Source organism: Ahaetulla prasina, chromosome 1 (assembly GCF_028640845.1).
Source record: "Ahaetulla prasina isolate Xishuangbanna chromosome 1, ASM2864084v1, whole genome shotgun sequence".
Taxonomy (NCBI): Eukaryota; Metazoa; Chordata; class Lepidosauria; order Squamata; family Colubridae; genus Ahaetulla; species Ahaetulla prasina.
The window spans coordinates 188,407,984-188,431,408 of NC_080539.1; the positions used below are offsets into that span (position 1 = coordinate 188,407,984).

Here is a 23,425-nt window from a genome sequence, read left to right on the forward strand (position 1 = left end):
TGTCAATAATTTAATTCAAACTCCAATTGAGCTTTGTGTCTACTTTGATTTTTAAAAAATATTGACTGCAACTAATTGATACTTTTTTTTGTTAGTAGCTGATTGCTCTTAATTTTTCTTAATATTTTATGTTAATATTCCTTTAATAAAATTGAATAATTTACATGAAAGTGAATACCCTTGCTGAGTATTTCTATATATCTGAGGAAAAAAAATACAGAATAAAATCCATTGATGCTAGTTGTGACTAATTTTAAAAATGATCCAAATACTATTCCGAACAATAATTTTTACCTTCTGTTCTGTTAAATTCTTTTTTAAAACATTTAAGATAGCTAAGCTAGTTAGGTTTTGATATATTTAGCATTATATAATATTCAATATTCTTTTAATTGGCTATTTTAGGAATAAACTCTGATTAATCCAGAGAAATGTAATTATTTAAGGTTTGTTAAATAAAATAAATTTGAATCTGCTTCAGAGAAACAGGAATATTTACTCCAGTTATATAATTGGAATAAATAATGTATTCTTTTATTTTAAGAAAAAATGTACAGTATTTACATTCAATGCCATCCATCTCTGGACCATTGCATTTAAAAAATTATGATCTTAATTTTTTGGTTAAGATAATTTTATGCTCCTGAATTACATCTTGTCATTTTAGCATGTACCACTTAAATTTGTGGCCTCAGTGTACTTTATATATTTTAAAATATACAAAAATAAACAACAATATATTGTAAAAGTGTATTTAGGCCTTCTTTGGTTTAGTTTATCATATAATTTACATTTTTATTAGATTTGTGTAGTAACATTTCTTTTTGATTTATGATAGGTGATTTATAATACATTCATGCATTATACAACAACCTTTCTAAGTTGTTTCAGTAATTACTAGAATAGAACAGAATATAATTTTTTATTGGCCAAATATGAATGGACACACAAGGAATTTGTCTTGATGCATATGCTCTCAGTGTAAATAAAAGAAAAGATACGTTTATCAAGAATCATAAGGTACAACACTTAATGACAGTCATAGAGTACAAATAAGTAATCAGGAAACAATATCAATATAAATTGTAAGGATACAAGCAACAAAGTTACAATCATACAGTCATAAGTGGAAGGAGATGAATGATGGGAATGATGAGAAAATGAGAAGATTAATAGTAGTGCAGACTTAGTACATAGTTTGACAGTGTTGAGGGAAATATTTGTTTAGCAGAGTGATGGCGTTTGGGAAAAAATAGTTGTTTTGGTGTGCAATGCTCTACAGCGTCGTTTTGAGGGTAGGAGTTTAAACAGTTTATGTTCAGGATGTGAGGGGCCTGTAAATATTTTCACAGCCCTCTTTTTGACTCATGCAGTATACAGGTCCTCAGTGGAAGGCAGGTTGGTTGCAATTGTTTTTTCTGCAGTTCTAATTATCCTCTGAACTCTGAAATTATCCTCTATATAACATACTCTGGTTTTTTTTTATTTTATAAATCACATTACGATTGTTATTTGTATCTTGTTGGTATAAGAGATACTTAAGAGTTATTAAAACATTTTACAAGAATCTTGCTGGATCTTTGGCAATTTCCTATTCTTTTATACTTATTTTTCATTTTTTGAATTTTGAAGAGAGTTTATTGAAGCTAAAGCTAAATTTAGATGCCCTCAAATGTCACAGCCAGCAAATGTTGGTGAATTTAATTGCAAGTTTCACCCAAAATGGGCCCTGCAACAAGCAGGAACTTTACACAGCCACAAAAAGCTCAAAAACCAACTTTCACACTTTTTCCACACAAAATGCCACATACAGTTTTGTGAGATTTTGTGTTTGTGTAGTTAGAGCGAAATACTACAGAAACACACCAAATCTCAGAAAGCTGCACAAATATTTTATTTTATTTATACTTTTGATATAAACAGCTAAATTTAAAACTTCCTTAACTTTAAATTGCTATATCTAAAAAAAACTCCAAAAAAACCCCAATTAACTATTTTTTTAAATCTAAAAAAACAACAATCCCAGTTACTTACCCAATTGAAAGGACAAGGCAGGCAAATTGAGTTGTTCAATGATGAGATGGATTGCAGGCAGGCAGATTGAGTTGCTAGCTGATGCAATTGATTGCAGCAGCCGAAACAAGGCAGGAAAAGCGAGTGAGTCGGAAAGAAGCAGCAAGCTGGCAAGTGGAGACCAGGCGATTGGGTGGGCATGGGCAGGGGTGGGCAGGGATTTTTGCTACCGGTTCTCCAAACCACTCACCACCATCACTACCAGATCGCCTGATCCAGTCCGAACCAGGAGCATTTCTCCCCTAATTACAAGACAATATACCCTTGAACTTTTTGGGCATTGAGTAAATGCATTTAGAATTGCATTTATGGATTTGCTTAAGGATGAACTTTTCTATGATCCCATATAATAGTTTCGATTAGTCTTGTGCCTGAAATGTAATGATGTAATTTCCAATTAATCTTTTGCATTCTTACTTTTTTTTTTAAAAGATGAATGATTTGAAGTTTCTTCTGAAAGATATTTCTAACAAATTAAGATGAAAATTGCATCCAAGAGGCTATATCAGCTGAAACAAGAGCTCATGGCTTAAATCTGACACTTTACTTTTTTCTTTACACTCTTGTATTTCTTTTATAAGAAAATTGTTTTCAAGGTAATTCACTATTTTATATTTTAGTACAATCTTTCAGTATCATATAAACATGGAAATACCAATATTTTCTAAACTTGGCTGTTGATGTTGCCTTCTGATATCTGAGGAAGCTTATCATTTATATCTCATGCTTTCATGATAATCCTGGAGACTCTTTGTTGATGTTTCCATATCAGACAGACATATATATTGTTTTTAGTTTACTATATTATAATTCAGCTTTCAGTATGACTTGATTCGTTCTTGAAGGCTTTATTTATTCTTTTTTCTTCTTGTTTGTTAATCATAGGACATATAAAATCTTAGTATATAAATTGTACTTAGTATATAAATTGTACTAAAATAAATATAATAAACAGGAACCCTACATTGTAACACATTAGAATGCTGAGGCTCCTGAAAGTTGGGATATAAATCATTTGCTTAAAAAATATTTACAAATGTATGTAAATATCACTTCCAATGTTGTGTGTCTGTAAAGATGTTTTATTGATTTGTTTGCTTGATTATTGCAACTGTTATGTATATTTAAAAAATAATAAAATGGATCAGAATTAACAACAGCTTTTTTTCATTACTATAAGTAACTGGATTAATGAAGATATGAAATTTTGAAGCATTCTAATTAACGACTGGTTGAAAAGAGAATTCCACATTAACAAAATGACAAGATCAGCAATGTTTGACTTAAGACATTTGATTTTTCAAGGAAAAGTTGGAAATTAATTAGTTAATAAGAATACTACCAAGAAAGAAAGATGCGTGAAAAGTCTCATTAGATTTAATATAGTGTCAAGAAGATAGGGTTTAATGTAGAAACCCATGGAAACTGCCTCAGTTAAAACTTTAGCTTCCATTTCCACTTCCCCCAAAATGGTGTGCTCAGCTGCTGCAGGGTGATCTGCTTCTCTTGCTGATTTTGCCACCAAAGTGGATTCTTTGGCAGCCTGCTCCCTAGATTATAGTGAACAGATTTTAACATTGGTAAAGTGGGACACCATTGAGGGGGGGGGTGGCTTGGTGGTCATGTGACTGGGTGGGCGTGGCTAGCTGCTCATGTAACTGGGTGGGCGTGCAATTTTGCCTTTAACCTAATTTTAATGCTTGTTCACCTGTGGCAAGTTCAGCCCTTTTAACTGCACCTGGCTAAAATTACCTCAGCTTGATTCCTCAGAGTCAAATCAGCTGCTGAAGAAATTTTAATTAACTTTCCCCTCCTTACTTGCAGTACTTTTCTTAGTCTGCAAGCCAGGACATGGCTATTTTTACCTCAGACTTTACTCCAAAGCTCATTTTTTGACTCTTATTCACCTATGGTGGTTCGGACACGGCTGAGATTACCTCAGGTTCCGCCCGTCTTTTACTTCTTAAGAACTTGAGCCTTGGCTAAAATTACCTCAGTCTTCAAAAACTGACTATCTGAAGAAAGTAAACTCAACTCCTGGACCTGAAGTAAATTTTAGTGAACTTTTTGCTTTTAGTTGACTTGAATTTTGCTTCTTTTGAAGGAGCCTTGACTAAAAATTACCTAAATTTGACTTTATTCCTGAGAGCGAGGTCAACTCCTGAGGCAATTTTACCTTTAAAACTCATTTTAGCACTTATTCACTGTGGCGGTTTGGTCCTTTTTTTAACAGGACATGGCTATTACCTCAGGTTCTACCAGTATTTTAAGAACTTGAGCCTTGACTAGAATTGCTTCAAGACTCCGTGGTTCGCGGTATCCCCTGAGGGGAAACCCCATTGGCAAAGACTGAAATAATTATCTTTAGTGACCTGAGGTATTGGACTCCTTTAAAGAACATTACTGTTGAGATATTACCTCAGTTTTTACTCCCAAGAACACACGCCGTGGTTAAAATTACCACAGGAGCTATCCTTACTCGCCATAAAACAAGACTATTAATTAACTATCTAAAGAACTCACGCTCTCCCACCACCACCACTTACAACGTATAAAAAGTCTCAGGTCTTCAAAAAGCTTACCTCAAAAGCTCAAAGGCCCTGCCCGGCCTCGAGGTCTTGGGCTGCGGGGGCGCCGGTGAAAGATTTTTTGTGTGGCGCCCCGGCGCCCCGCAGCATCGTCCCTTTCGAGGGACGAGAGGCGCGGCGAAGCCTGCTGCTTCGGCAAAGCGCTCGCTAATTTTACACACAGCTGAGGAGCCCGCCGATGTTTTAAACGCTCCTCCCCCGCCCCTCGGAGAGAGGAGAGGCCTCTCGGCCAATCGCGGGCCAGGTGGGCGCGGAAAAAAGCGGCTCCGAACACAAGGAACGAGCCCGCGGGGAGGCTGGCTGTTTCTTTCAGCGCTTTCCCCCCCCCCCCGCCTCCGCCACATCTCGCGAAAGGACCAGCCCGGCTGGCTCCCGCAGCGTTTGCCATGGAGACGGCGGGAAGCAACGCGCGGAGCGCGAGGCGGCTCGTCACGGCCACGTGGGCCGCGGCCGCACAGGTGAGGCAGATTTGGGAGGCGGCGGTTGCGGCCCTGTGTGTGTGTGTGAGTGCGTAATGCCGGAGAGCTCGCCGACCAATGAGCCCCCGGGCATTCCTCGGGTTCGGCCAGGGGGCAGCTCGGCGCCGAGTGGCGGAGCAGCAGACCAATCCGCGCTGCCCGTTCTGCACACTTCCCCCCACCAGCGCTGTTCGGCCCCGCCCCCACCTGTTTCTCGCCGCCGGTCTCGTCGGGACGGCTGTCACTGCCGCCACGCGTGTCCGACATGGCGAGGCGCGGGGAGCCGAGCCAGGCGGCCCGAGGAAGGCAAGGGTAGAAGCGCTGGGGTCAGGTACGGCCAGCACCCTCTTTCCCGCTCGCCGCCCCCTCGCTTCATTATTCCCCGCCCACGGGGAAGAGCTGCAAGCCTCAAAGTGAATCACCGGGCAAGCACCGGGAGGCGGCCAATATCTCGGCCGTCCAATCGGACGCTCGGTTTCCAACGCAGTGATTGACAGGCTGTGAAAGGCAGGAAAAAGATTCGAATTAGACGGGCATCGCCTTCAGCCAATAGGAATTGCAGTAGGCAGGGCGAAGAGGCTCATTGAGCCAGAGTCAATCAAGAAATCACCCATTGACGCTGGCGCGGTGCCCCTGAGTATGGACAGAGTGCTCCACCCACTTTCTCCAAAATTATAGTGCCGCCGAAAATCGGGACTTTTTAAGAACGACGCGGGACAATTTCTTCAAAAGCGGGACTATCCCGCCAAAAGCGGGACGTCTGGTCACTTTACCCTAGATCTGAATGGAGACAGTTAGGTCTACTATTGACCTCACCCCCTTCCTAAAAGCACTATAAGGAGCGTGCATAAGAGCACAAAAGTGCCAACCGTTCCTGTCCTGTTGTTTCCTTTCATTATATCAAATTAATATAGTTATTGCATATATGAAAGTGCTCATATATATGCTTATATGATATGTAGTTATTTTATGTTGATGCTTGTGTATACTGTTGTGACAAAATTAATAAATAAATAATAAAAATAAATCCAATATGACAGTGGATCCTCCTGGGAAGAGGAATTTCAAGGCTAGCAATTCCTGATGGGAAGGGTCAGAGTCAGGTCTCAATCTTTCCTCTCAGCAGTTTGGTTTTTTAAAGCCATCTGGGTTTTAACTGCGTGGTTTGAATTTTCTTTTTTATCTTGATTTTTCTTTTACAAGTTAACTGACTGGTTGAACACTGATTTACTCTAACCCCTTACTGGATTTTAATACGAATTCTTTAATGTTTTTTCACTGCTGCACTTTGCTGTTTTGAATTACTTTTGCTTTCTCCATAGGGAAGTCAATGATTTCCTGACTATGGATCAGGAGTATAATCTACTTACCTTCCCTACTGATTCAGAATTGTGCGCTCCGCTTGCAAACGCTCAGCTTGCAAATGCTTTTTATGCCATCCCAATCTTCCTCCATGCTCAGGAAGGGATGAGGGCAAGGGGAGAGATTAGCAGCACTGCCGCCAGTCATGGCTTTCCCAAGTGGGGGCGGGGTGGTCCCAGTGAAATGGGGCTAAGAAGCCAGGCCAGCAAATGGGGCATGGAGGCGCTGGTACAGACACAGTGCTGATCTACAACTTAGTGCAGTCATTCAAGCCAGAACATGGTCAGCCTTGGATCTGACCCACACAGCTGCCCTGGAGCCAGTGAGAAACCACCCCGCTGCCTCAGCCCCACTCCCTTGGCATGCACACAGAGCACGCGTGCATTCTGGATGAAAGGGGAGCATTCAGAATGCAATCAGCCCCACAACCTGACAGTTTTCTGAGGAAGGAAGGAATTTAAAGCAGGGAAGGAGGAAAAGAAAATTAAATGAGGGTAGGAGAGAAAAAAAATCCATGATAAATTTTATCCATTCCTTACTTAAGTGAATGGCGAAAGGGAGACTAATCTTTTAAACTTGGGCATTACTGCAGAAACAAATCAACTTTCATTATTTCCTGTGGATCAAATCAGATGTGCAAACTCATTCACTTGTTAACAGCTGGAGAACAGGAGAACCATGCAGAGTGAGCGGGAAAGCGAATAAATCCTCCGCCTGGGATGATGGAGCATCTTGACCTTGAACAAGAGCCGGAGAAACGTCACACAGAAAGCATTAACACAACAACAAACACCACAAAAAAAGGAGACCTACACTGGCGATGAGAAAGCTCGCCTCTTTCCTATCTTAAGGGGATGGGAAAGGTGGGGGGTGCAGTTACCAAAATCTCAGCAGATCAACTCCACTTCCAGCCAGCCAAGAACAATTAAAGTTAAGCATTTTGCAAAGAACTGTTCCATCCTTGAAAAGGGCAGCTGAAGGGAGGAGCACAGACAAAGGCCATAGATGTCAGGAGGGGAGGGGGCGGGGGGGGGCAGGAACTGGTGCTGGGCTTAAATCTCTAATTTTCCTATTGCAAAACTACTCTGCATCAGAAGGAATCCCACTAAAATCAGCTGAAGCACCCACCACATTTAAGGGTCAAAGCGCCGCCACTTTGGACTCGGGCATCTTTCCCTGCGGTTTGATTTCTGAGCAATTTAAAACCACAATATCAGCTGGATCTCCAGCATGGGTTTGATGCTTGCTTGCTTGCTATCAGCTGCCATAGTAACAGGGAGGGGGGCATGGCATTGAAGTTTGGGTAGTGTGCTATTATGATGAAGGCCCATGTGATCTAAAAGGAAGGTTTGCTCTCCAGAATTACTGTGCTGCTGAATGGAATTGTTTACACCTAGTCATGGCCAACTGTCCTAGAACTCCAGATGGATGAAAATACATGAAGATGTGCTTCACATGACACTATGTGGGACCGGGATTGGACATTCAGCCTGGGTCCCTGTGGGGGAGGGATTTTCTTTTGCTACTATCATTTCAAACTCAGTAAAAGTACCTCTTCTCTACTTCAGTGGAGTTAGGGGTTTTTTGTCTTGGGTTTTGAATGGAGGCAGGCCTGACATTAAGCAAGATCGGCTTTATTGGCCAACACGGAGATAGTCTACTGAGGGGGCTGAGCACACAATGTCAACCCACAGGAGCGACCAGGAAGACTGGGGAGCTGTGGGGTTGACCCACACTCCTGAGCAGAGTGGTTGGAGGAGCTGCAGCTTGAGGAGAAACCAGTCTGAGCCAGATGGTCACTGGGTGTAGGATGCATAGAAGACCCGGAGGAGCACCCCGGGAGTAACTGTCACTAGACACCAGCAGGGAGATGATACTTTGCAGGAAGCCAAAAAAGGCCCCAAGAGCTGCCAAACGAGGGCCAGCAGCCAAACTGAGATCAACAGTGTGCTTCAGGTGTGGGAAGGAGGGGCACCAAGCAGCAGATTGCCTCACCAAGCCTAGCTCCAAGCCAATAACTGCTGGGACAGGAAGCCTGAGAAGCAGCCAGCAAAGCACTACAAAACAGCGCTGAAAAGGATGGAGGTCATTGAGTTCAACCCTCCTGGCCAGGAGGAGCTGGGAACTCCAACCACCCCAGAGGAGAGTGAGACTGACTCCAATGATGTCTCCCTGGTAAGTCAGCATGTAGCCCCCATGACCATCCCAGTGGATCTGCAGGTGCCTTCATCTGATGCCCAGGGGAAGATACTAGCCCTTTTTGACTCAGGGTGCACAAGCAGAATCCAAACATTTCAAGAAGCCACAACAAAACATTCTGAAGACATGAAGGAAAGAATTGAAAAGATGGATGATATAATGGAGAATATTCAACAAACAATAACTAAAAATGAACGAAGGATGCAGAAAATAGAAGAGAAATCAGAACAAACAGAGGTGAAAGTGGAAGAGGTGGATGCTAGACTAACTGGCAGCATGGAAGCCTCCGGCCTACTTTGAAAGATGTTTGCTTCGGAGTCTTTTCTGCAGGAGGGGGTTTCCTGGAACGCTGACATTTACACAGGCAGATAAAAATCTTGAGAGAACAGTAATCATGTTGGAGATGGATAAAACTTCTTGAGATTCCAGAAAATTGAGGAAGAAAAAGAGGAAAACCTTGCAGAGATAAGGGCAGAATTGTTGGTGGATGCCTTGTGGCGGTGGGGGGGGGGGACGGGACAAACAAGAGGTGCTTGTTGGGATGGATGAAATATTTAGAGTATACACAAGATATGCATCAGGAAATAAAATACCTAGATGTGAGATTTATCAAGAAGGCACTAAGAACAGAGATACTTCAAAGAGCAAGAGATAACCCACTGAAATATAAAGGAAGAGAAATAATAGTTCTAAAACAAGTCCCTAGAAGAGTAGAGACACAAGAAAACAATACCAATTTCTGACAAGGCAATTAATTAAGCATCAAGCAAATTTCAGATGATTGATACCTGAGGTGACCTGGATGGATCAAAGGAATAGATTGCAATTTGGATCATATGAGGAAAAAAAGAGAGAGAAGATAGATGACAAGAAACAAGAAGAAGCATGAGGAAACAAAAAGAAGATGAAACAGAATTAAAGGAGAGAGCAGAACGAGAAGGTACAAAGAAAAAAGAATAGAGAGAAATAAGAGCGACCAAAATAATAAGACCTATCTACAAGTAGAATTATGGAAGATGAAACAAAACTACTGCCAATCAATATAAATGGACTGAATTCTCCTAAGAAAAGGAAAAGGACTTTTAACAAATTTGGAAAATTAAAATTAATTTTATTTGTCTTCAAGAGGTCCGTATCAAAAAAAAAACAAAAACCACAATAAATTATTGGAATATCCTATAATTGGGAAACTATACCTTCTCATTACACAACAAAAGAAAAGAGGCGTGGATCTATATATTAAAGAAACAATAAAAGCAAGACAAATTTTTGCAGATGAAGAGGAGAGAATATTCATGGTGGAGGTAACAATGAACTATTAACAAATACTTTTGGTAGCAATATATGCACCAAATTATAAAGAAGAAAATTTTTATGAAAAACTGCGTAAGAAATTTACTGAATTGGAATATGACAATATTTGTGTGGTAGGAGATTTCAATGCAATTGTAGATGCAGAATTGGACTATAAAAGTAGTAAAGTAAGTAAAAAAAACCTAGAAAAATGCTTCCAAAACTTTTTTTAAAATGGCAGAAGAAATGGGTATTCAAGATGTATGGAGAGAAATAAATCCTAAAAGAAATCAGCACTCATTTTGTTCAAATAGACATATGTCTTGGTCAAGAATGATATGATGTATGATATGATATAATATGATATATGATATGATATGATATCATATGATATATGATATGATATCATATGATATATTATATATGATATGATATCATATGATATATGATATATGATATGATATCATATGATATATGATATATGAGATATGATATGATATGATATGGATGTCACCAGAGTTAAAGTCAAATGTGCAAGAAATAGAAATAGGAGCAAGCACTTGGGCAGATCATAATTCAATTGGAGTTAAGTGGAAAGGACAAAAGAGAAAATGGACATTGAATCAATCAATACTAAAAGACAAGGAATTTATACAAAGTATGGAAAAAGAAATGGACTTTGATTGGACAGATGATTTGGTCTTTATCTTGGAAGAACCATAAGGGGCCTCTGTGGCTCAGACTGCTAATGCAGTCTGTTATTACCAGCAGCTGCTTGCAATTACTGCAGGTTCTAGTCCCACCAGACCCAAGGTTGACTCAGCCTTCCATCCTTTATAAGGTAGGTAAAATGAGGACCCAGATTGTTGGGGGCAATAAGTTGACTTTGTATATAAATATACAAATAGGATGAAGACTATTGCTAACATAGTGGAGTGGAGTGGGAGGCACCGTTTATCGGTGGTTCTCCTCCTATCTCTCCGACCGGTTGCAGACGGTGTTGACAGGGGGGCAGAGGTCGGCCCCGAGGCGCCTCACTTGTGGGGTGCCGCAGGGGTCGATTCTCTCGCCCCTTCTGTTCAACATCTATATGAAGCCACTGGGTGAGATCATCAGTGGCTTCGGTGTGAGCTACCAGCTGTACGCTGATGAAACCCAGCTGTACTTTTCCACACCAGGCCACCCCAATGAAGCTATCGAAGTGCTGTCCCGGTGTTTGGAAGCCGTACGGGTCTGGATGGGGAGAAACAGGCTCAAGCTCAATCCTTCCAAGACAGAGTGGCTGTGGATGCTGGCATCCCGGTACAGTCAGCTGAGTCCTCGGCTGACTGTTGGGGGCGAGTCATTGGCCCCGATGGAGAGGGTGCGCAACCTGGGCGTTCTCCTGGATGAACGGCTGTCGTTTGAAGACCATTTGATGGCCGTCTCCAGGAGAGCTTTCCACCAGGTTCGCCTGGTGCGCCAGTTGCGCTCCTTTCTAGACCGGGATGCCTTATGCAGGGTCACTCACGCCCTCGTGACGTCTCGTCTGGATTACTGCAATGCTCTCTACATGGGGCTCCCCTTGAGGGGCATCCGGAGGCTTCAGTTAGTCCAGAATGCGGCTGCGCGGGTGATAGAGGGAGCCCCTTGTGGCTCCCGTGTGACACCTATCCTGCGCAGACTGCACTGGCTACCTGTGGCCTTCCGGGTGCGCTTCAAGGTGTTGGTGACAATCTTTAAAGCGCTCCATGGCATAGGGCCGGGCTATTTACGGGACCGCCTACTGCTACTGAATACCTCTCACCAACCCGTGCGCTCTCACAGAGAGGGACTCCTCAGGGTGCCGTCAGCTAGGCAGTGCCGTCTGGCGACACCCAGGGAAAGGGCCTTCTCTGTGGGGGCTCCCACCCTCTGGAACGAACTCCCTCCAGGACTTCGTCAACTACCGGACCTCCGGACCTTTCGTCGCAAGCTTAAAACACACTTATTCATCTGCACGGGACTGGATTAGATTTTAAATTTACTGGTTTTAACGGGTTTTTTATTAGTTATACTGTTTTTTTTAATAATTTGGCTATAGAATAAGTTTTTAAATTGTCGTTTTAGTTTGTATTTATATGTATTTTAATTGCCTGTGAACCGCCCTGAGTCCCTAGGGAGATAGGGCGGTATATAAATATGAAAAATAAATAAATAAATAAATAGCCGCCCCGAGTCTTCGGAGAAGGGCGGGATATAAATGCAAATTTAAAAAAAGAAAGAAAATGGACTTAAACTAATTAGAAAAATAGAAGAATATGGTGAAGTGGCAGGACTGAAAATAACTAAAGAGAAAACCAAAAAAATAGTTAAAACTGTATGTCAGAAATGCCTGTTAGGAGTGAGTTAAGGGTGAATGTAAAGATGCAAGTGTAATGAGGCATGATTTCTTGCTAGCTCTGGAGTAGAAGGGAGCATGTCAAAGAAGTTGTACAGATGGGGCCTCAGTTTTCCTTTTTTCATTTTCAAAAGAAGCAGCTGAAATTTGGCATCAAAAATACTAAATCCTGATCATTGAATTGCTCATTCCCATTATTAATCCAAGTTTATCTCAGACCTTAAAGTCTTTGTCTTTTGAACCACTGCCGACTCAACAAAAATATGGGCCCCATGACCATCCCAGTGGAGTTAAGGGTGCCATCGTCCAGTTGATGCCCAGGGGAAGATGCTAGCCCTTTTGGACTCTGGGTGTACTACATGTGTAATCAGCCCAGAGGTGGTGGAAAAAATGGAACTGAGACTGAGAACAATGAAAGTGCCCATAGATTTTGCCAGTTGGATGGGTCAGTAGCTGGGGGGAGACTTTGTGACTGAACCAGTGGAGATGTGGATGGGGTACCACCGAGAGACTTTGAGTTTTATTGTAGCCCCTGGAATGGAATGACCCCTCTTGCTTGGACTGCCCTGGTTCCAGAAATGGAACCCTCATGTGAATTGGAGGAAGGGCTTGTTACGCATCTGCTCCACCCAGCAGGGGGAGAAAAGGGGAAAACCCTTCTGCATGGCCAAAGTCGTGAAGGAGTTGGCAGCGGCAGTGAGTGAACACATTGCTGGGGAGGAGAAAATCCCTAAGGAATATTGAGACCTCAGGGAGGCATTCAGTGATGTGCTCCCACCCCATCGGCCCACGGACTGAGGCATAGAAATCCTCCCAGGGGTGAAGCTCCCTAAACCAAAGATTACTCCATAATCCCTCGTGAGCTGGAGGAGTTGCAGAACATTATTGATAAAAACCTAAAACGGGACTTCATCCAACCAGCTAGGCCACAAGTGGCCGCCTTGGTGCTGTTCCGGGAGGAAAAAGATGACTCTCTTCGCTTATATGTTAACTACAAGAATCTGAATGCCATTTGCATAGAAAATGTTTACCCACTGCCCCTTATGAAGGACATGTTAGCTCGTCTGGCCAAGGGGAAGATTTTCACTAAGCTGGACTTGAGAGAGGCTTACTACAGAGTTCAAATTAAGGAAGGGGATGAATGGAAAACTGCCTTCAATTGCCCTTTGGGTTGTTTCCAGTTTAGTATGCTCCTATTTGGGTTATGGGGCACCGGCGGTGTTCATGCAATTGATAAACGAGGTGCTAGTGAACATCTTTACAAGGGGGTCCTAGTCTATCTAGATGACAGTCTTATTTACACTGAGACCATGAACGAACATGTGAAAATAGTGTGGTCAGTCCTGAAAAAACTCAGGGCTGCTGAGCTGTATTTAAATTGTAAAAGTACAAGTTCCACCAGAGTAAGATTGACTATCTGAGTTACCGCATATCACATGAGGGTATTGAAATGGATCCAGAGAAAGTCTGGGTAGTCTTGGAGTGGGCACCTTCACGCACCACAAGGAGTTGCAAAGCTTCTTAGGTTTTGCCAACTTTTTTTTTTTGGTTGTTTACATTTATATCCCGCCCTTCTCCGAAGACTCAGGGCAGCTTACAGTGTATAAGGCAATAGTCTCATTCTATTTGTATATTTTTTTTTACAAAGTCAACTTATTGCCCCCCCAACAATCTGGGTCCTCATTTTACCTACCTTATAAAGGATGGAAGGCTGAGTCAACCTTGGGTCGGGCTTGAACCTGCAGTAATTGCAGGCTACTGTGTTCTAATAACAGGCTTCTAACAGCCTGAGCTATCACGGCCTCGTGAGCTGGAGGAGTTGCAGAACATTATTGATAAAAACCTAAAACGGGGCTTCATCCAACCAGCTAGGCCACAAGTGGCCGCCTTGGTGCTGTTCAACAATTCATTCCCTCATTTCCAAAAATTGCATTACCCATTACCAACCTCCTAAAAACAAAAGGACAGGCTAATCCAAAGCCTGGCTGGCCCCTAGAGTGGACCATGGAGTGCCAGGCAGCTTTTGAGAAACTGAAACGATTGTTTGCAGCCGAGCCAGTCCTTAAACATCCTGACACGGAGGCCCCTTTCGTAGTCCAGGCCGACGCCAGCAATGTGGCTGTGGGGGTGGTGCTACTTCAAGCAAATGCTGATGGAACTTTACAACTCTGTGCCTACACCTCCCGTAAATTAACTGAAACCAAAAGGAGATGGGCAATCTGGGAGAAGGAAGCTTTTGCTGTCCGATGGGCCCTGTTAACCTGGAGGCATTTCCTCGAAGGGGCAAAGCACCCTTTTGAGGTGTGGACAGACTATAAGAAACTAGAGGCCCTAAAAACACCCTGGAAGCTGTTGCCCAAACAAGTCCGTTGGGCACAACACTTTAATCAGTTTAATTTCTCTCTGCGCTTCCTTCCTGGGGGAAAGAATTTTATGGCAGATTGCCCTAATATAATAGCACACAGCCAGAAGTAATCTGCCCAGTTATTCTCTCGAAGCAGCTGGCTGCTCCCGTTATCACCAGAGCCCAGGGGAAGGGGGACCTGAATCTATTCACCGATTTAAGTGAGCAGTTAAAGGAAGCGCTAAAAACTGATGACTGGTTCCTATCCCACTCCAACGAGTGTATTGTTCATGATGGTCTCACATGGGTGGATACTAAGTTGTACGTCCGCGCCAGTCTGAGGGGAGCAGTGTTACAAGCCCACAATGCAAAAGCTGCTGGGCATTTTGGGTTCATAAAGACATTACACTTAGTTAAATGACACTTCTGGTGGCCCTCGCTAAAGAAGGACATAGGCATACATTGCTAGCTGTGTGAGCTTCTGCCAAGAGGACACCTGGGAAGCCGCCTGGGTTACTCCAGAACATTGCCAGATCTGGAGCCCCTTGGAAGGAGATAATCATGGACATTATTGTTGAACTACTCGAAAGTAGTGGAAATACAATCATTTGGGTGATTACGGACTTGTTCTCCAAGCAGCTGCATTTTGTATCATGCCCCAAGATTCCTTCATCGAAGGTGTTGGCTAAACTGTTTATTCAACATGTGTATAGGTTACACAGTGTTCCTGAATGAATAATTTCAGACAAAAAGGTTCAGTTCACCTCCCACTTCTGGAGGGAGTTCCTAAGTTTGTTAGGCTCCTCCCATCCTCAGACAAATGGGGCTTGTGAAAAGACTAACTCAGTGCTAGAATAATACCTCAGGTGTTATGTAAATTATCAGCAAGATAAATGGGCAGACTTACTGCCATTTGCAGAGGTCACTTATAATAACTCTATACATAGTAGTACTGGTTTTACTCCATTCAAGGTGGTGTCTGGTCAGGACTTTGTGCCCATCCCAGAACTAATGCAGGAAAAATCTCAAATCCCTTCCTTGGTGGATTGGACTGAGCAAATCCAGTTTACCTGGCCCATAACTCGTAAGGCATTAGACAAGGCTCACCGAGCCCATAAGAAACAGGCTGACAAGAAAAGAGCTATGCCAAAGGACTACCAAGTGGGGGATATGGTTTTCCGCTCCGCTAAGTACCTACAAACTACCCAAAAGTCTAAAAAACTTGGGCCTAAATATGTAGGCCCTTTTCCTATTGTACGAGTTGTAAACCTGGTCATGGTACAGTTAGAGCTACCCAAAACTCTCAGGAGGGTCCACCCAGTTAGCTTATTGAAACCTGAACATACCTCAATTCGTTCGGACCAAACCGCCCCTCCAGTTCCCCTCCTCATCGAAGGAGAACAACATTTCAAGGTCGAAGAGATCCTTGATTCTAGAAAATATAGGGGGAAAGTACAGTATTTGGTGGCCTGGAAACATTTCCCTTCCTCTCAATCCAAATGGGTGAATAAGCGAGATGTCGAAGCTCCAAAACTTTTAGTTATTCCACTCCAAATACCCTGATAGGCCTTGATTGTATTATTCTATATGTATTGTTTGTTTTGATACTTTTGGGAGGTATCTACCCTGTGCATTTTACTTTGTTTTCTTTCCTTGGACTAATGTCTCTTCTGCAGGAAGGCTTAATGTCAGCCTGTATGATGCTTGCTATCAGCTGCCATAGTAACGGGGGGCTGCATAGGTATTTGGCTGAGGGGAAGCGAGCTGGTGGAGATGTCTCGTGATGTGACCAAAAAAGGAGGAAAGGGGAGGAATACTCTCATCATCTTCTGCGCAGCTGAATGGACTTGTTGATAGCCAGTCAAGGTCAACCATTCTGGCATACCAGATGGATGGGGCCATCTGAAGATGCACCTAACATGACACCTTGGGGAGCTGGGGAATGGACATTCAGCCAAGGTCCTTGGGGGGAGGGATTTGGAAATACTTTCAGTATGTAATTTTCATGCCTTTTGCCTCAGATCTTGCTTTCTTTTCGTTGCTATCAGTTCATGCTCAGTAATAGTACCTTTCTCTATAAACATGGAGTTGGAGGTTTTCTTTCTTGCGTTTTGAACTGAGGCACACCTGACAGCTACATATATAATATATATAATATATAATACATGACAAAATTCTTAAAGTATGTTGAATCTGGTTTATTGCCGCAATAGAAAGTAATTAGTAAGAAAATGTATCACCTAATAAAATGATAATTATAAATGAAATTAATTCTATTAATTTTATTTATTTCTAATTAGATTTGTCTAAAATCCTATGTATTAGAACATTGTACTGTATGTAGAAACATGCATCTGTTAAGCCTATATATATCTATACCAATGGAAGAGAATATTCATAGATTAGAGGACTTGTGTTCTCTGAGTTTGGATGTTTTCTTGCAGACATTTCATTAGCAACAAGGTAGTATCAAGCCAGGCTTCCAGAAATTCTCAGCCAACTGAAAAACTGAGCATTTCTAGACCAAGCCAAGTCCAAAAACACTAGAGAAGCCTAGCAGTCAGACAAATCAATCATCAACAGGCACATAGAGATAAACAACATCTATATACCACTCAAGAAAAAGCTAAAAAACAAACAAGACCAAAATGCCACTTCACCACCAATCAAGAATCATATGAGCAGAGATTAACTCTATATCAGGGATGTGAAACTTGATTTCATTGAGGGCCGCATCAGGGTTGTGTTTGACAGGGTGGGTGTGGCCAGCTCAACATCACTCGTGTCAGGGGCGCCTGTGGTGGACCGAGCACTCTGCCAGCGAAAGTGGACTCCTGAGCTGTTTCGGCTGTGATGGCCTCCTGCAACCCTCTACCAGCAAAAACTGAACTCGAAAGGGCCGTATGCAGCCCTCCTAAGTCCCGTTTTTGCTGGCAGAAGCACTGTGGGCCAGTCCTTCACTGTTTCCAGGGCAGCCCCGCAAGCCAGATCTAAGCACCCCACGGGCCAGATCCAGCCCCCGGGCCTTGAGTTTGACACCCCTGCTCTATACCAATAATCATATAGTAAACAATACCCCAATCAAGGAACTATCAACTCAGCCAAAGAAACTAACAGTAAACAGCAGCCTAATCAATTATCAAGAACACTCCTACCAACACTAATAAGGCAAACCACTAGTTTATAAAATAAGAGCAAATCCCATACCCTTCTAGCACTGATTACCAAGTCTGATAATGAAATGTCTGCAAGAAAACAAGCTCAGACCTCTTAAAGGACACACATACACCAAAAAATATCTCTCTCTCTCTCTTATCTGCGCAAATTTTCCTATAGGAACCTAGATATTGGATGATACACTTAAGCAGCAGAAGGGAAAATTAATCTTGGCTGAACTCAAGACTGGGGTATTATTTTAATAGGCTGCAGCAGGAAATCCCAAGATTGCAAATTACACTAGGAAATCAAAAATCAGTTCCAGTATCTGTAAATTTGTATCCATAAATTTAAATGTAGGAAGCATGTCTTTTGAAATATTTGGAGGTATTATTTTAATTTGAAAAAAAGTAAAACTAAGTTCTATTCCCTAACATTCAAAATATCCCTGTTTCTTCTTTGAAAATAACATTATTCATATGGAAAGTGTTATTAGACCTTCAATACTAGTCATATTTTAAATTAATGCTTGGATTTAGCTGAAGTGTAGTTAGTTTTCCGTTTCAGGATTTTAAAAGCTGAATAGTCAAACATTTCACAAATAATTCAGTGAATATTTTTCTTTTGACAGTATTCACATTGCATACTAATCTGGTTTGATTTGTCTTAGCTTAGTATACAAACCCCAGAAACCTTGGGGGAGGGACAAGGCTAGACCAAAAAGTTATTCATGTTCAGGAATCTTCCTCTATTATAGCCCAATGCTTATAGTTTATGAAATGATTTTGGGTTTGCAGATTCTTGTATGCATTACAAAACAAGGACCCGACAAAATACAGTGGAATGAAAACAACACTATCCAGAAATATTTTGTTGGAATACTTTAATTGGTGCATCATGAAGAAAATGAGACTAGTGTCTTGTAGCATTTGATAACATTCTCCACAAACATTATTGAAGAGAACAAAATATTTAAACTAGGACAAATCTGCCTTAGAAATGAGGCTTACACAATACCTTAAAAGCAACATTTTAAACCATGATATATCTTCAGGTATTCTCTTTTGCTCAGATAATTCATAAAGATACTAGCCAGGAATATTTTTGAAGAGTACAAGAAAGTCTGACTTTAAAAATAATATGCATGGCAGTGTTTCTAACTGTGTGTAACTCAAAATGATCCATATTTCTGTGCTACCAAAATTAATCCACTAAAGAGACTAGCATATTTAATACCTAGTATGTCTGGCAAGGCTTAACTGCAGTAATTTAACACCTGTACAACTTGATCTGACAAAGCAGAATAAATTTTGTTTTTCTAATATTTGCAAGAAATACATTTTGTGAATAAAAAAGAATCCAAAACTATCTCTCCCTTCTGATACAATTTGATTATGAACAGCAATTCATTCCTAAACCATATTGTAAAATTTACAGCATTTAGCTTCAAAATTGGATTAAATATATTCTTTCGCTTTCTTTTTCCAGTATGAAATAACAAACATGCCTGAGAGAATTGTAAGTGGAAAAAATTAACCATTTAAAAAGCAATGCTTTTTAAACAATGGGACCAGCCCACTCTGGGGATTAGTGAAAACTCTCCATTCATGTAAATAAATTCCTCAAGCATGTAAAGAAACTGAATTGCAGCAGATGCCAGTATCATGCAGGATTTCTGTACTTTTCACAGCTGCATGACAAATATTCAATAACTGAAGCTGTATTAAATATAAAAAGGCAAAGAAAAAAGTAGCAGCAGCTCTGGTTTCTGATAATAATCTAGTATAATATAGCTGGAAGAGAGAGGTCATTGCATTCTTAAAAAAAGGGTTGCCTATAAGAACTAATAGAAAAATGAAAAATGCTAATAAAAAAATCAACTAATTGGAATTTGTTTTGAAATGTAAGCTTATATTTTTCTGTTGTTCTTTCTAGAAATGGGGTTTTTTCCAAGGTCAATATTATTGACTCAATTAAAACTAAGTCCATGTTCAATAGATATTGCTCCCAAATAAGCCTATGTAAGACTTTAGCCTTAGAGCTTGATCTATACATCCTTATTCACAAATAAATACTATAAATGAGGTTTGCTTTTATTTTTATTATATAACATAAAACGGTTAATTCCTAATAAATGTAAGTAGTTGGATATAATTCAACTGGGTAGACACGTACAGATTGCATTATTACTGCAAGTATTCATAAAGAATGTCAATTTTCCTGTACTTTTAAAATTAATATTAACGTGTTGTTAATGTTTACTTCTTACTATATTCTTGACAATCACAACAGTAAACCATGGATTTAAACAGGAAGGAATGTTAATTTATTAGACTGGGGATTTTTCTCAGCAGAAAGTTCAGATTGTCCTTTTGGTTCTACATCTTCTACACCACAGCCCAAATCTGAATTTTCCTTCACTGCTATTCACAGTTGCAATCCTTTGGATTATGAAAGCCATCTAATTATAAAGTAATAAATTGAATTATGAGTCAGATTGTCTGGTTAGATTAAATGTTGGAAACACAATATGGCTACAGTTCAAAGTTACAAGGACGTGGTATTTTTAAAAAAGTTGTTTAGTGGTTATTGCTACAGTGTCTAGGCTTATGAAAAGACGTTTTCTAATGTAATGCTTATAAAGCAGCACCAAGAGGCAGCTACTGGTCACAAATGATCCAAGCAGCTCACATTTTTTAATTCAAGTGCATCAGCACACCACCAACTTCGTTTTTTAATATAGGAATACATGATAACACACACAGCCCTCTACCCAATTTTAAAAACCTATCCAAAAGACAATACAGGGGAAAAAAAGAAAAAGAACAGTCCACCCACTATGTATATCCTTACACTCAACAAAATGACAGGGAACACAAGTTACTTCCCTCCAAACACATAAAAATTACTCCAGGAAGTAGCCCAGCCTCATTCGTTCAGCTATTACATATTTGCTGATCTTGATAATAGCCACAAGTACATTTGACAAATCTTAATCTGAATAGAACAGGGACCTGCCCTGACATATCAAGCTTTATGATTTTTCTCTCCCAGTGTAGTTTCTCCCGTTAGCTATATATATTTAAAAAACAGGAATTGTCCAAAGAATGAGGGGAGCCTCTTGCATATTTGAAGTTCACAAGGTCAGAAGCAACTGATAGGAAAAGTTTCTGCTTGCCTGCCTTCTAGTCCTAGAATATTACGAAGAGGCCTTCTCTTATCCCACTGGCTCATGGGGCCTGAGAGCAGGATGGAAGTGATAGGCTGGCATGCATACATCTGACCAGCATCCCAAATGGTAGTCAGCATAATGTTATCATCTGAACTTGTAAAAAATCAGCATATTTGAAGGACACTCTGATACTATGGAAAATAATATAAAAGGGCATCTGACTGCTACTTTTAACTACTTCAAGCTAGCAAGTCAGACTATGATCTAATGGAATGCAGTTTGTTCTTGCCTATCGTTTCCTTTTCTGTTTTAAGGATTTTCTGCGCTTGAGAATCATCTCATAGAGTTTGTCCATACCTTCTGTGAGACCCTCACCAATGATCGCACAGGCTGGTTGTATATGGTAAGTGGTGGATGGAGTTAGCTCATGAAGAGCCAACTGTTTTTCTATTTCTGTCACGGGCAAAGATTTTGGCAGGTCTTGCTTGTTGGCAATCACTAACAAGGGAGTGCCTTGATTCTCTGCAAACTTGGTGACTTTGTGCAGCTCTGTTTTGGCTTCTTCTAGCCTGTCCACATCAACAGAGTCCACCACATAAATGATACCATCAGTACAACGACTATAGGATTTCCACAGAGGCCTCAGTTTCTCTTGCCCACCTACATCCCAAAAATGGCAGCTGATGCCCTTTGCAGTTCCATTGCTTAGCTTGATTTTTTCAGTGTTGAAGCCAATGGTAGGCACCGTGTTAACAAATTCGTTGAATTTAAGCCTGTAGAGCACTGTAGTTTTGCCTGCAGAATCCAGACCCAGCATGACAATGTGCAGAGACTGAAAGGCAGAGATATTGGATGAAATGTTTCCCATGGTATTGATGGATGACTCAGCAGCAGAAAAATCTTTGCTGATTCCGTTTAAGCCCTTTACCTTGTTAGTCGGTATTAGATCCTGATTAGGTTGTGATTTTAAAATGCACACTCACCCGCAGAAACTATTCCAGATACGTCGTTGGAGATCAGGAACAATCCGGATCTTACAAGACAGAAAGCGCGAGACAGAAGAGGGGGTGGGGAAGCAATGGAGATCAGCTCAAGCAGCCCACGATTGCCGTGATCGCGCCGCCTGGAATGAGGACCGAGCAGCAAAGGCAACTTCGAGGTTGCAAAGGCAAGTTGTTCAGAACTGCAGAACAAAGGTGGTTCTCCGTGCAAATCTTTGCTATTTTTCGCCTGGATAGAAAAAGAGCTGGGTTTTCTCCTGGATCAACTGTTCAGATGAATTGATCAAGAGGGGAACTACCTCCTTCCCCGTGGACTCATTCATTTTCAGGCAGGAAGTGGCGCCCTCCTTTTAGGCCCACCTTCTGGCGAGAGAGAGCCTCCTCCCCCTGCGATCTGCCTGGGAGGAAGCTCCAATAGGACCTCCCACAAAAGCTACCAACGTAGCAACTGCAGCTCAATCAATCAAAGCCCTGCGAAGTAAGCAGGGGAGGAGGGAGGGAGGAGCTTTTAAAGGGCAACGGAACTGGGGGAGGAGGAGGAGACGTTCTTCTTTCGAGGCCCCCGCCTTCCTTGGCCTTGTTCATCCAGCCGTCTTTCGCTCGATCCATGACTACTTTCTTTAAATTGGTCTTTTCCAGATGCGAAATTCGACGAAAAACGTAGCTTGGTTTCGTTTGGAAAGGGGTCGCGTGCGCCTGGGGAAGTCATATTTTCATATAGAAATACACATCATATAGAAATATCATCTACCATATCATAAAGAAATACAGTTCTGCCTGTAAAATACCAGTGTGTTCAAAAGAATTAACAGAAGTATGAAATCCCACGTACAGTATGATTGGAAACAGTACTCGCTTCTTTAGACGCCGGAAAGGGTGATGATTTATGGTTGAGTGCATGACTTTTCCCGACTATGATTCTGAAAGATCTCACCGTGGCTCTCTAAAACAGGAGGGCCCAAAGACCTTTAGGCTGCCTCCATCCTGTAAGATAAAAACGTTCTCCAGCCGGCATATTGTCTGGATGTTTCTGGTTGGCTCACACCCATCCTCTGTTTCTCCAAGCCTAACAATGCTGATCCAGCCTTCCAAGCTCATTAAGACGTTATGCTTTCAACCAATTTTCCTGCATGGAAAGATAAAATTTATTGGAAGGAAAATCCATCTGGTTCAGTTCTAAGCTGGGAGAAAGGCACTGGAAACAACATGGAGGCTGATTGGAAAGGTGATTTATTGAACAGAACCACAAAGACAGTTCTGGGTCAGCTGAACAACGGGTTGAATGAGTGGATGGATCTTTAAAGGTTCTATGTGACTTTGAAGTCTGGACTGTTCTGGGGGTGGTGCAATGAAGGAACTTGTGTTCTGAAAGGGTATTGAGCAATTCCTATTGTGGCTAATGGCTTTTGTCCTGTGTTGG

General features: G+C 41.5%; 2 protein-coding genes across 3 annotated transcripts in view; one reads left to right on the forward strand and one right to left on the reverse strand.

Moving 5' to 3' along the window:
• Nucleotides 1-4,661, forward strand: part of TRPM8 (transient receptor potential cation channel subfamily M member 8) — a 657,600-nt gene extending 652,939 nt beyond the window's left edge. Inside the window, exon 25 of the mRNA XM_058185213.1 lies at nucleotides 2,506-4,661. Coding sequence (XP_058041196.1) covers nucleotides 2,506-2,556 — 51 coding nt within the window. The 3' untranslated portion in view covers nucleotides 2,557-4,661. The remainder of the gene's footprint in view (nucleotides 1-2,505) is intronic.
• A 14,037-nt stretch (nucleotides 4,662-18,698) lies between these two features.
• On the reverse strand, nucleotides 18,699-22,433 carry ARL4C (ADP ribosylation factor like GTPase 4C). 2 transcript variants are annotated; one of them, XM_058185311.1, is made up of 2 exons: nucleotides 21,988-22,433; nucleotides 18,699-21,836 (listed from the first exon to the last, which is right to left on the reverse strand). In XM_058185311.1, the coding sequence occupies exon 2, from the start codon at nucleotides 21,819-21,821 to the stop codon at nucleotides 21,294-21,296; it is 528 nt and encodes a 175-aa protein (XP_058041294.1). In that variant the 5' UTR covers nucleotides 21,822-21,836; nucleotides 21,988-22,433; the 3' UTR covers nucleotides 18,699-21,293. The 2 variants fall into 2 exon arrangements, with proteins under 2 accessions (XP_058041294.1, XP_058041284.1); XM_058185301.1 differs by having other exon boundaries at nucleotides 18,699-22,427.
• Nucleotides 22,434-23,425: the final 992 nt, after the last annotated feature.

Excerpts from the sequence above, each read along its gene's own strand:
- ARL4C (XM_058185301.1), bottom strand. The coding sequence starts at position 21,872 with ATGGGAAACATTTCATCCAATATCTCTGCCTTTCAGTCTCTGCACATT.